The 13,764-nt window shown below is 38.4% G+C and overlaps 1 protein-coding gene and 1 pseudogene across 1 annotated transcript; one reads left to right on the top strand and one right to left on the bottom strand.

Annotated features, from left to right (window-relative positions):
• Window positions 1-1,149: 1,149 nt before the first annotated feature.
• Window positions 1,150-3,254, top strand: LOC140862835 (uncharacterized). The gene is made up of 3 exons (XM_073265877.1): window positions 1,150-1,547; window positions 2,624-2,885; window positions 3,039-3,254. The coding sequence occupies exons 1-3, from the start codon at window positions 1,150-1,152 to the stop codon at window positions 3,252-3,254; spliced, it is 876 nt and encodes a 291-aa protein (XP_073121978.1).
• Window positions 3,255-8,929: 5,675 nt separating this feature from the next.
• Window positions 8,930-12,145, bottom strand: LOC140867237 (luminal-binding protein 5-like; annotated as a pseudogene).
• Between the last annotated feature and the right edge of the window lie 1,619 nt (window positions 12,146-13,764).

Genomic DNA, 13,764 nt, shown 5'->3' with positions numbered 1-13,764 from the left:
AGACGTGTTGTTAGCGGTTTCTACTCCGATGGTTAGCAAGGTCTTAGCTAAGAGTCTAGTGATTGGTTGCTCTTTGGATTTTGAGGGGTATCAGCTTAGTGCTAACATGATGATCCTAGCTATGGAGGATTTGACTACATTATTGGTATTGATCTCTTGACTACCTACAGAGAGATAGTGGATTGCTATGAGAGGTTTGTTCAGTTTCGTCCTGAGGATAATGAGGCATGGTACTTCTATGGTGAGGGAGCGCGACCCCTGATGCCAGTGGTTTCTGCTCTGAAAGCCTGTCGTGCTTTAGATTCTTGCGGGGAACGCTACCTTATCTACGCCATCGATGCATCCTTGGAGGGACCAGACACCCAGGAGATACCCATAGTCCGTGAGTTTCCTGATGTGTTTCCGGATGAGATTCCAGGCTTACCACCAGTGAGGGATATCGAGTTTGGCAATGAGTTACTGCCAGGGACAGCGTCGATTTCAAGAGCTCCGTACCGTTTAGCACCCTCTAAGATGAGAGAGTTGTAGAATCAACTTCAAGATCTTCTTGATAAGGGCTACATTCGGTCGAGTGTTTCGCCATGGGGAGCCCCAGTCGTTTTTTTTTAAGAAGAAAGATGGGTCGATGCATCTTTGCATAGACTCTCGACATCTTAACCAAGAGACGATGAAGAATAAGTATCCTTTTTGCGGATAGATGATCTGTTTGATCAGCTACACGGTACATCTGTTTATTCGAAGATTGATCTACGGTCGAGATATCACCAGTTGAGGGTTAGAGAGGAGGATATCTCTAAGACAACATTTCGTACGCGGTATGGTAACTACGAGTTCTTAGTTATGCTGTTTGGTTTGATGAATGCTCCAGCAGTCTTCATGGATTTGATGAACAGAGTATTTTGCAATTTTTTGTATAAGTTCGTGGTGGTGTTCATCGACGATATACTGGTGTATTCTCGCAGTGTTTACGAGCACGTTTTCCATCTTAGTACAGTATTGCAGATACTGAGAGAGAGCCAGTTGTATGCTAATTTGAGCAAGTGTGAATTCTGGATCGATCGAGTTGTCTTTCTTGGTCATGTGATTTCACGAGACGGTGTTTCTGTTGATCCTAGTAAGACGGAAGCCATATTGAACTGGTCGTGTCCGATGACAGTTTCAGAGATTCTTAGTTTTCTTGGGATGGCAGGCTACTACCGGAGATTCATGGAGAACTTTTCTCAGATTGCTAAGCCTTTGACGCAGCTGACGAGGAAGGATGTACCTTTCGTTTGGATGTCGGAGTGCGAGAAGAGTTTTCACGAGTTGCGGCACCGACTTACTATAGCTCCAGTATTGGCTCTACCGTCTGAATCAAGAGGCTTTGTAGTTCACACTGATGCTTCTCTCCAGGGTTTGGGATGTGTGTTATCGCAGAGAGTTCATGTGATTGCCTATGCCTCTAGGCAATTGAAGAATCGTAAGGAGAATTATCCCATACACGATTTAGAGCTTGCAGCCATCATCTTTGCTCTTAAGACATGGCGTCATTATATGTACGGTGAGAGGTTTGAGCTCTTCAGTGACCATAAAAGTTTGAAATATTTGTTCACTTAGGCAGAGTTGAACATGAGGCAGCGAATGTGGATGGATTTGCTGAAGGACTACGATTGTGAGATCAAGTACCATCCAGGAATTTCTAATCCAGTTGCGGATGCTCTTAGCCGCAAAATATATGCGAGTTTGCTTCGTATCAGCTCAATTGCACGAGTGGTATAAGAGTGTTGTTCCTTTGGTTTTACTTTTCGGCATAAGAAGGAACAACAGGGATTTCTCATTTCGTCAGTGCTTGCTGAACCAGCCTTGTATACTCGTATACGTGAGTCGTAGGTCATTGATCCAAAGACGCAGAAGTTATCCCAATTAGCTCAGGATGGGAATACTTCTGGTTTTCATTTGCAGAAATATGGTCTGTTGTGTCTCTTTGGACGTGTGCTAGTAATTGATGATTCCACACTCCGAGAGAATATTCTATCACAGGCTCACCATAGTAGATTTTCTGTGCATCCATCCAGTATGAAAATGTACAAGGATCTATTTACGAGGTTCTGGTGGAAAGGAATGAAGTGCAATGTTTACCAGTTTGTATCTCAATGCCTTGTGTGTCAGCAGGTCAAGGCAGAATTTTGAAAACCCGATGGATTGCTCCAGAGTTTAGAGATTCCTGAGTGGAAGTGGGAGCATGTGACAATGGATTTTGTCACCAACTTGCCGATATCTTCCAGGAATTGTGATACTATTTGGGTTGTTGTTGATCGATTGTCGAAGTCCGCGCATTTCTTACAACCCGAACTTTACTTTCGATCGGATGGCATCTGTACGTGCAAGAGGTTGTTCGTCTGCACGGGATTTCGTTGAGAATTGTTAGTGATAGAGATCCGAGTTTGACCTCTAGATTTTGGGGTAGTTTCCAGCGAGCTCTTGGTACTACTCTGAGTCTGAGTACAACTTATCACCCGGAGACCAACGAGCAGAGTGAGAGGACCATTTGTATTCTCGAGGATATACTTCGAGCGACAGTGATGGATTTTGGACCAGCATGGCATGACCATTTGGCGTTAGTGAAGTTTTCTTATAACAACAGTTACCACAGCAGCATTGGCATGGCACAATTTGAGGCCTTAAATGAACACCGCTGTAGTACACCTTTGTTTTGGGACGAAGTTGGCAAGTGTCATGTCGAAGGTCCACATATGATTCAGCAGATGACCGATGCAGTGGATATGATCCGTGAGAGGATTAAGGCAGTCCAGGATCAACAGGCTAGCTATGCTAATACTCACCGCAAATCGTTACATTTTGAGGTAGGGGAACATGTATTCCTGCGAATGTCACCTTTCCGAAAGGTGATGAGATTTGGACTCAAGGGCAAGTTGTCGCCGATATTTATCGGTCCGTTCGAGATTCTTAAGAAAGTTGAAGACGTGGCTTATCGTTTAGCTTTGCCACCGTATCTTTCCAGTATCCATGATGTGTTTCACGTGTCCTTGATGAGGCAGTGCATGGCAAATGAGTCGCACATCTTGCATCCGACTGAGGTGCAATTGGATCAGGATTTTTCCTACGTTGAGAGACCCCTAAGGATTCTTGACAGAAAGGACAAGGTGCTTCGTAACAAATGCATACCTCTAGTGATGGTGCAGTGGCATCGTAGGGTAATTGAAGAAGCAACTTGGGAGTTGGAAAGCCGGATGCGAGCCGAGCATCCAGAGTAGTTTTCATATTTTGTAATTTTCTTTGTAAGGAATTTTTGTAATTTGTAATGTTTAGTTGTAATAAAGAACATTGTTTGACTTTTCGAGTTTTCCTCTAGACTTAAATTTTAAGGACGAATGTTCTTAAGTGGAGAAGAATGTATTGACCTGTACCCAGAATTAAGGATTAATTTTAATTAATCCAATGATCATGTTTAGATTAAGTAAAACATGATTAAGAGGTTTCCAACAGGATCTAAGGAGTTCAAAAATAGGTCCAGAATACTCGAAAATGGCCGCGAAGGTTCCGAGTGTTCGGAGGGATCGGAGGATCCGAACTTGAGATTGGAGGATCCGAACCTCGGATCGGAGGCTCCGAACATGCATGGCCAGCTGTTCGAGAATAATTTGTCATTGGTGACATCATTGATGGGACTTTGGAGGATTTTAAGTCAGGAATGGAGGATCCGAACCGGATCGGAGGCTCCGAACTCCGTCTATAAATAGGGGAGCCGAGATTCATTTTTAGGCGCACCAAATTCCTTTTCTCTCTCAATTCCTTAGCCTTCTAACTTAGATCTAAGGAATTCTAGGCTTCCTTTTTGGACTTCAAAAGTGGCATAGCGATCCTGGAGTCGTAGCGGAGCTGTGGCCTAGTTTTGAGGCAAGCGGCATCAAAGGGCTGACGACGGACGCAGGTATATCTTTGGCTTCCTAAAAATATTTAAGAGTATGAAATAGCTTAGTTAAAACCTTTAAAGCTTAAATATTGATGCATGGGTATTTGCATTGTAGATGCCGTAGTGTGGACTGGTAGCGTGGGATCTAGACAAGTGGTGCTAGGTTTGAACCGCGGTATTAGAGGTACGTAAGTACTGACCGAGATAGCCGACATGATATATACGCTTATATGTTGCATGAGTATGTTCTATGTATTTTACCATATTTTACGGCTTTAGCACATGCATGTTTTTACGATAGACTGCATCTGGTATGATGTGAGTCATTGACAGTTTCCATCAGTGAATGGTTACTCCTTATGGATTCGTGTCGGGGAGGGGAGACTCAGCCCCTGGTTTTGCTATCAATAAGAGCGGCCACGATGGTGGGTTTTGACTCTATAGTTGATAGGATAATATACGAGTACCCCGGGGAGTCGCTCTTTTAGTACGATAATGTATATTCATGGCGCCCTGAGTAGACTGTTTTTAGCCAGTATTTTAAAGTCATTTGCTTGCGGTATATTAGCTTATATATCATTGCTTCGTATTGAGCGTTGTCGCTCATGCCCCTGTGTTTTGTATTTTGGGTACCTTGTGGCGGGGTAGGTTTGAGGCTGGACGGTCCAGGTGATTCACAACAGGGTTGAGGTTGTTACCTATTGCAGCGAGAGTTAGGGGTAGGGTTTGTTACCCCAAGACTTTCGATTTGGTTGTATAAGAGTATTTATACACTTTTGTTATCGTCAGTTGTATTCTGCTGATTGAATTTATTGTATTTTAAATTACCCGCTCTTTACACTTTAATTAATTATTGTATGCGCTAATTAACTATAATTAGGTAGTGGATTCGGGTAGGGTCGCTACAATTTCCTTCAAGCGGATGGAGGGAGAGTCTTTGAATGCGGCTTGGATCAGATTCAAGAAGATGTTGAGGATGTTTCGTTAGCATAACCTCACAAAAAGCCAACAGACTCATATTTTCTACAATGGATCAGATCAATCGGTGCAATCTATGCTGGATGTTGTAGCTAATGGAAGTCTATTCAGAAAAACTCCAGCATATGCATGGGAAATTATTGAAAATATGGCCAAATTAAAAGTAATATGGGGTGGCCGGATATGAAGAATGAAAAGAAGGCCGGAGTCTTGGTGAATGATGCGTTGGTAGCCCAGAATGCAAATATTGACACTATTACTTATCAAATGTCGCATATGAAGTCATCCGCTGTTAACCAAGTTCAAGGGAACGTCACTGAGGAACAACATATTTTTGAGGCGGAGGTAAAGAACTTCATGGGAAACCAAGGAAGATAGGAACAGAATAATCCCTACAGCAACTCATATAATCCGCACTGGAAAAATCATCCAAATTTCTCTTTGAAATCCTCGAAAAATTCTACGAATACTGCTAAGCTCGAGGAGAAGAAGCCCAGCTTCAAGGAGATTATGATGAAGTATGTTGCTGGAACTAATACAAGGCTGCAAAACCAAGAAGCGATGTTGAAAAAATGGAGACACAGATGAGTCAGTTGGCAACCCACCTATCTACTAGAGCGACGGGTTCCTTTCCTAGAAACACCAAAAATAATCCAAAGGATGTGAATGCCATCATGGCCGTGACGAGATCACAGGTTAAGGAACTTGTAAAGAATGTCAAGAATGAGTAGACAGTAAGGGCGAATAATGAAGAGGAAAAACAAAAAAGACAAGCAAAGCTCTGAAGAGTCATCATCAAAAGGTAAAAAAGGTAAGTCTTCTAAATCTGCTGTTAATATTGATATATACTTGAGTAAAATCCTTTTTCCCCAGAGAGCAAAACAACTGCAATTGGATAGTCAATTTTTCAATTTTTTGAAAGTTTTCAAAAAGCTTCATATCAATATTCTCTTCGCAAATGTTTTGGCTCAAATGCCAAGTTATGCCATGTTTTTAAAGGATATGTTGTATAATAAGAGAAAACTGGTTGATTTTGAAACAGTAAAGTTGACGGAGGAATGTTCCGCTATTTTGCAAAATAAGATTCCTCCGAAACCCAAGGATCCGGGTAGTTTCTCCATACCATGTGTAACACCCGATATTTTTAAATACGTAAACCCGCATGCATAATTAGGAAATTTAATTATTTAAAATTTTAGATTTATGGGTTAAATAATTATGTGAATTATTTGTGCATGATTTAATTTATTTTATTTTTTTTAAGCATTTAACCCATAATTAGTGATTTTTATGATTTTTAGTATTTTTAATTATTTTATCGCGTAGACAGGACCGTGGACGGACGAGATGACAACATACTAGCCAATTAATTTCATGAGCTTTTTAGAGCCCTAAAATATTATTTTGAGTTTTTATACCTCAATATTTTTTTAGTATTTAATTTTATATAATTTTAGGAGTCCGTTTTTATTCAAAATAAGCCAAAATATTGACTTTTTAGTATTTTTTTAAAATTCCATTAAATTGTAATTTTGGGATTTTAAATTGAGTTATCAAATTTTAAATTTTATTTGAAAGTATAAGTTGTATATTTTATTTTTAATAAAACCTTTTTCTATGTTTAATATTTAATTAACCTATATTTAATTTAAAACAAAAACAAAACATAATCTACCCAAACCCATCCCTCACCCTACCGAACACACATACCCAGCCGCCACCCCTACTGCTCATCATCCCCTCCAACGTTCCAGCAGCCTCCATCTACACCATAGTCACGTTTTGAGGGTCCAAGGCTTGTCGTCATCGCCCGTCGTCCCGGAAACGTCCTACGTCCGTTAATCTATCGATTTTTTCGGTGAAAGGCATGTATTCTTCTGATTTTTTTTGTACCTACCAGCTATTATTGTATGTGTATAATGTATGCATCGAAGCCTTTACAGTTTTTCAGAAAGATATGTCGGCTTCCATATAATTCGAGAATTTGTCATATGGTTTGAGGGAATCATGTCACGTTTTCCACCGTGGGTTGCAGCTAGCTACTAGCCGAGGGTCCCGAGGGGTTTATGGCATGGCCTGGACTCGAATGGCTCGAGTGGTTCGAGCCAGACGAGCCCAAGAAAAGTCAGGAGGTTCGATCGGCCCGGTAGAGAACAGTTTAGGGTTTGCGGAAGGGGCTCGGGTTGGCTAGAGACTGGGCTGCATGGCTCGGGTTCAGTGCATAGGTTGGGACCGGCAGGACCCTGGGAAGGTCCTGCCGGTGGCGTTCCGGCCAGGCGTGGCCAGGCTGGGGCGGCAGCAGCCCTGCGCGCCGTAGGGTATAGTCGAGAGAGGGGGGGCTTCGGGTACGGTTCTGGGCTGGATTCCGGGTCGGGCTGAGGGCCTGGGTCGGGTTGGGAAGTAATGGGTCAAGTTAAGTTGGTCTGGGTCCGGGTCCGGGTTCGGTGGGCCGGGCTCGAGTCTTTTTATTTTTAAAGTATTTTATGAATTAATTGGTTTTTGAGCCAATTAATTAGAAATAAAATTATTTGGACTCCCAAATAATTTTATTTGGATTTTTAAAATTTTAATTAAGTTAGTCCATTAATTTTATGGGCTTTTGAGCCCATAAAAGTTATTGGGCCAGTCTTTGGGATTTTGAGCCCATTGGGCCAGTTTAAGTTGTTATTGGGCCTAGAATGTTTTATGGGCTTTATATTATTTTAATTGGGCTTAAAACAATTTTATTGGGATTAAATATGTTATTGGGCTTAAGTATGTTATTGGGCCAGATTTAAGTAATTGGGCTTGAGTGTTAGGGCCAGCAGTCTAGTACAATTCATGAGAAGTACATGCATTCATGAAATAATTTTATGGAGGTATTTACATGCTCTCGATTTTTCATGACATGGTGAAAAAATTTATAGAGGTATTTATGGAGGATTTTTTTGTCATATGTTCTTCTTTTGATGATTGTCTAAGTAATCTGTCTAAGGTTTTGAAAATATGTGAATAGTCTAATTTAGTCTTAAATTGGAAAAATGTCACTTCATGGTGAGAGAGAGGATTGTTTTAGGCCATCGAGTGTGTGAAAAAGGTGCGAAGGTGGATCGGGTTAAGATAAAAGTTACTGAAAAAGTTCCACCTCCAACGAACTTGAAGGGGATAAGAAGTTTTTTAGGGCATGCTGGTTTTTATAGGAGATTTATAAAATATTTCTCATCTATTGCTAAGTCCTTAACAAATTTGTTAATCAAAGATGTGTCTTTAATTTTTCTGCTGAGTGTTTGCAGGCATTCAAGGTTCTTAAGCAGAAATTGATCAGCGTCTATCATCATAGCACCTCATTGGATTCTGCCCTTTAAATTTATGTGCGATGCTAGCTACACTTTGTTGGGATCGGTACTTGGACAAAAGACAAAGGATAAAGTCTTGCATGTGATCTACTATGACAGTATCACCCTTTTTGCCGCTCAGATGAATTATGCCACAATAGAAAAAGAACTCTTTGCAGTAGTATTTGTAGTGGACAAATTCAGATCGTATTTAATTGGAAGTAAAGTTATCGTGCACACCGACCATTCGACATTGAAATATATCATATCATAAATAAAAAGGATGCAAAGCCCATGAATCTTCATTGATTCCTAGGCTAAGTAGATGCTACTTGTAATTGTACTACCTTAACATCCATCTACGGATGATATTCATCAATACATGTGGAGTCCAAAATTTTTTTTTATTGTCATGTATTGATGAATAATCATTCTTATATCTATATAGAGATAGTACTCTTATAGTTAGCATGAAATAAACCTTGCCAACAAGGCAAGAATCCAGCTTTTGTTGCCCACTATTGCTCATCTCTTCCGTAATGATACAAGGAGCTTCATTGTTGAATCTCTTGAATAATGGCATCTTACCGAGATGTCAATTGTATTTTTAATTTACTTTATGCACGAGAAACATAAATGCAATTGAACCCAACATAAAATAATTTAATGCATTAAATTAATTTCATGTGGTTTTTTCCTATATACGACTACCTAACATCACCAATACAACCCAACCCTGTTTTAGAATCTCACATCATTTTAGTTACTCCATCTGTAAATTATGAGCAACACACACCAACAAATATACTTGATACCCCAAGTGTTGCTCCGTCTACATAAGTAAAACAAAAACATTTTGTGGAACTCCAAAATAAACATAAAATCTACTAAAAAAATCTTTTACAGTTCGTCATGGGAATCACCATCTTCATCCTCTGACTTAGGACCACCACCAGACCTTTGATAAACTGCGGCTGCAGCTTCGACCTCCTTGTAATCCTCCTTCTCGGCCGACTGGTTGTCGTCCATCCACTCGAGAGCATTCTTTGTCTCTGTCTCGATTTTCTCAGCGAATTCCTCGGCCTCCCTGACCATCCTTTCGATTTCCTCCCGACTAGGACGACCTTTGTCATATGTGATCATGGCGATCTTCTCAGACTTACCGGAGGCCTTGTCTTCCGCCTTGACGTTTAATATGTAATTGGGATCCACCTCGAATGTAACTTCAATTTGAGGAGTCCCTCTGTTCAAACAGGAAAACATACAATGTTTAATATATAAGTATACGTAAAATACCTGTTGACAATTATTAAAAAGAAGAAAAAAATCTTGTTATCATGTATATGGATGAGGCCAAGTCTAGACAGTATGACAAACCTTGGGCCGGAGTTATTCCTGTGAGATCGAATTTCCCACGCAACCTACAGTCTTTTGTTAGACTTCTTTCACCCTCAAAGACCTGCCATGTATTCAGGGAAATGAGGTTACATACATACATACATCTTTCTTCTTCATTATCTTTCCTAGTTATATATTTTCGACTCTCATGATATATCACAGGTACCTGAATTGTGACTTTAGTCTGTTGATCATGGTAGGTGGTGAAAACTTGAGATTTTTTTGTTGGTATGACAGTGTTTCTTGGGATCAACTTGGTCATCACCCACCGACAGTTTCGATGCCAAGGCTGAGTGAAGCCTGATCAAAGTAAGTAAGACCTGGTGTGGAGCATGGCTTACTAGTTAGACAAATTACTTCAGCTTCAAAAAGTTGCAAAAAAAGGATCAGAACCATATATATCATACTTAAGGTTTTATCGCTACCCTTTCCACTCAAGATTCCTCCATGAATAGCAGCACCAAAGACGACAGCTTCATCGGGGTTTACACCCTTTTTAGGTTCCTTTCCATCAAAATAATCCTTGAGAAGCTGTTGAATTTTTGGAATCCTGGTGCTCCCACCAACAAGAACGATTTCATCAATTTGGCGCTTCTCCAATCCAGCATCTTCCATGGCTTTCTTTACAGCTTCCATGATCTTACTGAACAAATCATTGTTCAATTCTTCGAAAAGATCTCTTGTGAGAGGTTCAGAGAAATCTAAGCCATCAAAGAGAGACTCGATCTCCACTCGGACCTGGTGCTGGCTGCTCAAAGCTCTCTTTGCGCGCTCACATTCTCTCCTCAATTTGCCTAGAGCTCTATTATCCTTGCTCATGTCTTTTCCATGCTTCTTCTTGATTAACTTAATGAAGTATTCTATTATCCTCTGATCAAAATCCTCACCTGGGAAAACAAACATTATATTAAACAAATTAGAGTACAATTAAGACCAGCTAAAATGGTAATCGAAATCCAAAAATACATAATTAATTAACTGAATGAAGAATTCTATTATATATTATGTGGTCAACATCCTCTCTTGGAAGGAATTAAGGGCAATCAAAGATGATCGATGATATTAAGTACCAAGAGTACTATCTATAAAATGGTATTCAAAATCCTGTCAAAATTCAAAATATTCATGAATGCATAAATCCTATTACTGAATTTCTTCTAAAAAAAATACCTAGATGGTGAAATAGTACTAGGCAGCCGGATTCAACCAACACGATACATACAAGTTTCACATAACATCATTTACGCAATATAGTCAGTTATATATCGCAGATGTTTCAATTTAATTTCAAGTAGCTAGAATGGAGGGTAAAAGTACTATGTCGGAATGATTATTATAAATAATAATAATGATAAATAAAAAGAAGCCTAGTTAGCCTACCTCCCAGATGTGTGTCTCCATTGGTGGCGAGAACCTCAAACACACCATCATCAATGGTTAAGATATTGACATCAAATGTTCCACCACCGAGGTCAAAAACAAGAATGTTAATAATGTCGTTACCGCCTTGGTGGAAACCATATGCAAATGCTGCCGCAATCGGCTCATTGACGAGCCTCACATAATTGAAGCCAGCAATTATGCCAGCATCTTTAGTGGCCTGCTTCTGGGCATCATTGAAGGAAGCTGCATGCATGAAGAAGGTAGAGATTATATATATTATTTGCTAACTGTCAGGCTTAAACTTTACCAGGAACAGTGACAATGGCATTGTTAATTTTGTTTCCGAGGTAAGCCTCGGCTGTCTCCTTCATCTTTGTCAAAATCATGGCAGTAATCTCCTCAGGACTGAAGACCTTAGCCTCATCACCGACTTCAATTTCAATATAAGGTTTCCCATCCTTGTTGACAATTTTGTATGGGGAAAGTTTCATGTCCCTTTGAACTTGCTCATCTTCAAACCTGTTACGTACGTTGAATATGTGTATGCATGTGTTAATCTGTAACACTAAATAATACAAAAATTAACGAGCTAGAAATAATTAATTACTTTCTTCCAATAAGTAGTCGTTTGACATCAAAGATCATTCTGTCGGGGTTAACAGCTGACTGATTCTTGCAGGCAGCCTCTCCAATCAACCTCTCACCATCAGTAGTGAATCCAACCCATGAAGGGGTGAAAAGGTTACCTTGGTCGTTTCCTATGATTTCAACATGTCCATTTTTATAAACACCAACAGATGAATAAGTGGTACCAAGGTCTATCCCAATCATCACTGTTTCATCCTCTTCAGCAATGGAAAATGCAAATAAACTTCCTGCAAGGAATTAATATTCAACCCATGTATTATTAACACATGATCAACTCCATCAATCATGAGAAAACAATAAAAAAAAAAAAAAAAAAAGATACAATATAATTAGGGCGGTTCATTAGCCAATTAAAATCCAACTATGAAAACAGATCGAAACAAACTCTCACCGAGCAAAACCATCGCGAAAACAAAGAAAGATGATGCGGCCGCCATAAGCTTTGAAACTCTAGACCACCAATATCAATCAATCAATCAATCTCTGTGTTACGTTTATTAATTTGGTCGAGTTCCGAATCTGCAAATGTAAACAATAATATTGGAGCGGAGATTTATATGTATAGCTCTGGTGCATGGGCTAGATAATTAAGCCCGTCATGGGTGATGACGTGGACCAATAGTCTTGAGGGTTCACATCATACGGAAACTCAAGAACAAAACTATAGTGTCAACTTCCAATGGGAATTCTGTCCTATACGTTTCTAATTTCTGATAAAAATTGGGCCCACCATATATTTTCTTTCTACCTATTTCTTTTGTTTTATTACATGAATGATAGACAAAGTTTTTTTATTATAAATTTACAAATTTGCCTTCAAATTATCTTTGGATCAAAAAACATGTATGGACAATCTTTCTTCTATTATAAAAGTATGTCTTTGGATCAAAAAACATGTATGGACAATCTTTCTTCTATTATAAAAGTATCAATGATGGACAAAGTTTTTTCATTGTAAATTTATAACTTTGCCCTCAAATTGTCTTTGGATCAAAAAACATGTATGAACAATCTTTCTTCTATTATAAAAATATGAATGATGGACTTTCATTGTAAATTTATAACTTTTTCTCAAATTGTCTTTGGATCAAAAAACATGTATGAACAATCTTTCTTCTATTATAAAAGTATGTCTTTGGATCAAAAAACATGTATGGACAATCTTTCTTCTATTATAAAAGTATGAATGATGGACAAAGTTTTTTCATTGTAAATTTATAACTTTGCCCTCAAATTGTCTTTGGATCAAAAAACATGTATGTACAATCTTTCTTCTATTATAAAAGTATGAATGATGAACAAAATTTTTTCATTGTAAATTTATAACTTTTCCCTCAAATTGTCTTTGGATCAAAATACATGTATGGACAATCTTTTTTCAATTATAAAAGTATGTATGGACAATCTTTCTTTAGACCGAAATTACAAAAAAAATCAGAAAATGCAGGACTAAAACTGAAATGTGAAAACATAGAGGACCAAAATCGCAAAGTGACAAACATACAGGACTAAATTTGCAATTTTCCTAATATGAATGATGAACAAAGTTTTTTCATTGTAAATTTATAACTTTGCCCTCAAATTGTCTTTGGATCAAAAAACATGTCTTTCTTCTATTATAAAAATACGAATGATGGACTTTCATTGTAAATTTATAACTTTTCCTCAAATTGTCTTTAGATCAAAAAACATGTATGGACAATCTTCCTTCTATTATAAAAGTATGTCTTTGGATCAAAAAACATGTATGGACAATCTTTCATCTATTATAAAAGTATCAATGATGGACAAAGTTTTTTTATTGTAAATTTATAACTTTGCCCTCAAATTGTCTTTGGATCAAAAAATATGTATGTACAATCTTTTTTCTATTATAAAAATATGAATGATGGACTTTCATTGTAAATCTATAACTTTTCCTCAAATTGTCTTTGGATCAAAAAACATGTATGGACAATCTTTCTTCTATTATAAAAGTATGTCTTTGGATCAAAAAACATGTATGGATAATCTTTCTTCTATTATTATATATAAAAGTATGAATGATAGACAAAGTTTTTTCATTGTAAATTTATAACTTTGCCCTCAAATTGTCTTTGGATCAAAAAACATGTATGTACAATCTTTCTT

Source organism: Henckelia pumila, chromosome 4, assembly GCF_033568475.1.
Source record: "Henckelia pumila isolate YLH828 chromosome 4, ASM3356847v2, whole genome shotgun sequence".
Taxonomy (NCBI): domain Eukaryota; kingdom Viridiplantae; phylum Streptophyta; class Magnoliopsida; order Lamiales; family Gesneriaceae; genus Henckelia; species Henckelia pumila.
The sequence above is the reverse complement of the archived record's forward strand: the minus strand, read 5'-3'. Positions and strand labels throughout refer to the sequence as shown.